The sequence below is a fragment of the Loa loa genome (assembly GCF_000183805.2).
Source record: "Loa loa unplaced genomic scaffold supercont3.102, whole genome shotgun sequence".
Taxonomy (NCBI): domain Eukaryota; kingdom Metazoa; phylum Nematoda; class Chromadorea; order Rhabditida; family Onchocercidae; genus Loa; species Loa loa.
The window spans coordinates 135754-137576 of record NW_018108282.1 but is presented as its reverse complement, the minus strand read 5'-3'; the positions used below and the strand labels follow the sequence as shown (position 1 = coordinate 137576).

At 30.9% G+C, this 1823-nt stretch overlaps 1 protein-coding gene across 1 annotated transcript in view; it reads right to left on the bottom strand.

The window, feature by feature from the left end:
- Positions 1 to 42: 42 nt before the first annotated feature.
- Positions 43 to 1823, bottom strand: part of LOAG_17610 (guanine nucleotide-binding protein alpha-7 subunit) — a gene marked incomplete at its 5' end in the record, with an annotated part of 6618 nt that continues 4837 nt past the window's right edge. The window contains 4 exons of the mRNA XM_020450269.1: positions 43 to 397; positions 590 to 650; positions 730 to 883; positions 1174 to 1303. Of these exons, the coding sequence (XP_020306076.1) occupies positions 271 to 397; positions 590 to 650; positions 730 to 883; positions 1174 to 1303 (472 nt within the window). The 3' untranslated portion in view covers positions 43 to 270. The remainder of the gene's footprint in view (positions 398 to 589; positions 651 to 729; positions 884 to 1173; positions 1304 to 1823) is intronic.

Genomic DNA, 1823 nt, shown 5'->3' with positions numbered 1-1823 from the left:
GACATGCGAATATACCTGCATCATGCAACAAATAAGACATTCTACTACACAGCAACTAAAACATAATTGATTTGTTAACTCATTTCAATATCGGCTGATAACTGCATACAACATGCAGAACAAAGTTCTGCTATCTTTCGAAATAAACAACTGGACTTGCAAAAAATCTACTTCCCTGTTTCAGCATTCCAATGAAACACAAAGCGATAACATGCTAATAGATCAAAATACAAATTTTCAATGCAGAAATAACCGAAAGAAGGATTTTCCTTAGCAAAGTCCCATTGATTTCAAATTTCTGGCAATGATCATATCCAGACAGGCATCCAAAACAAACTGCACATTGTTTGTATCTGTAGCGCATGTGTGATGACAATATATTTCTCGCTGTGGAGATCTAAAATACTGCGAACTAATGAACTAATTTGATTTTCAAACAGTTCAAGTCATATATTACATAATATTAATGTCTTTGAAGTAAAAGTTAAATAACTTTGTGATCTTCGTTGTTCCATCCTTCACTTTTTAACTTTTTATGGGATGCTTAGAAACTTGGTGTGAGTGATATGAATGAATAAAACTTTAAAACCTATTAAGCTGTTCAAATTTCCATTGTATATAATTGATGCATTCTGTTTGATTTTGTTGTCCTGCAATATATCAGTTAATTTTTGAGCCAAAGAATTGTAATGTAAGATATAACGATGGCATAACAACATCATAGTAAACCTTTGTATTCCGGAAAGCACGTCGTTAAAGGTGAGCGGGTTATTTTTTCAGCGAAGAGGTCCTTTTTATTTAAAAATAAGATGAAATGAATATCGGCGAACCAGGGACTATTACATATTGAGTCAAAAAGTTTCAAACTTTCTTGCATTCGATTCTGCAATAATACTTATTATCACACTATAAACCATTAATATGGATAATTGTTACTTTTTCCCTATGATAGTTCGTCATCTTAATGTTTTCCAGCTTTTATCTCATTTCAACCAAATTTGCCAAATTTTCTAAGTTTCTTGACTCAAATTCAATCGGCATCTTTCGAATTTGAGACCAAGCAAAACTAGCTGTTTCTATGAAAAATTTCTATGCTATGAAATATTTATTCTACTAATTGCTACTTATAATGAAAATGTATTATTTCCTAAATGATAACAAAAATTTAAATACCGTGCAGTTATCTTCCCGTAATGTTTGGTCGTATTCAGATAATGATGATATAAATATAATTGCATTTACATTATCAAAGCAGTGTATCCATTTTTTCCTTTCAGAACGTTGCCCACCAACATCGATCACTCTGAAATTAGCATTCAAAAATTCCTCGTAATCAGAATCTTCTTTTCTTCCATTAATTTCAAAGGTTTAACTTTAAATAATCAGTAGACCAAAGTGACAGACATCTATTTATGCATTATAATTTTTTCGAAAATATAATCGAGTCTATCTGCCATAACGTGAATACTGACTAAATATTTCATTTTTAAAAGCAATTTCACAAGAAATTAGAAAATGAAGTTGACACAGCGAAGCATATAATTACAATACAATGAAAAGGGAACTAAGAAAAAACTTAATATTTCTAAAACAAAATTCAGAGACAAAAGTCCTTTCTTAGTTTTGATAAATAAAGCACAGTGGTCAAATATACTCTTTTTTGTCACATCGTTCGTCCCTTTCTTTTCAATCTACCACTTCTTTAAAAATTCAGTTAGGGATGATTTCCTACAGCTAGAATTGAACCTTTTTGGTAGTAGACATCATTACACACTGGATTTCTAATTAAGTTATTTCATCTAACCCACCCACTGGTTGTTTAT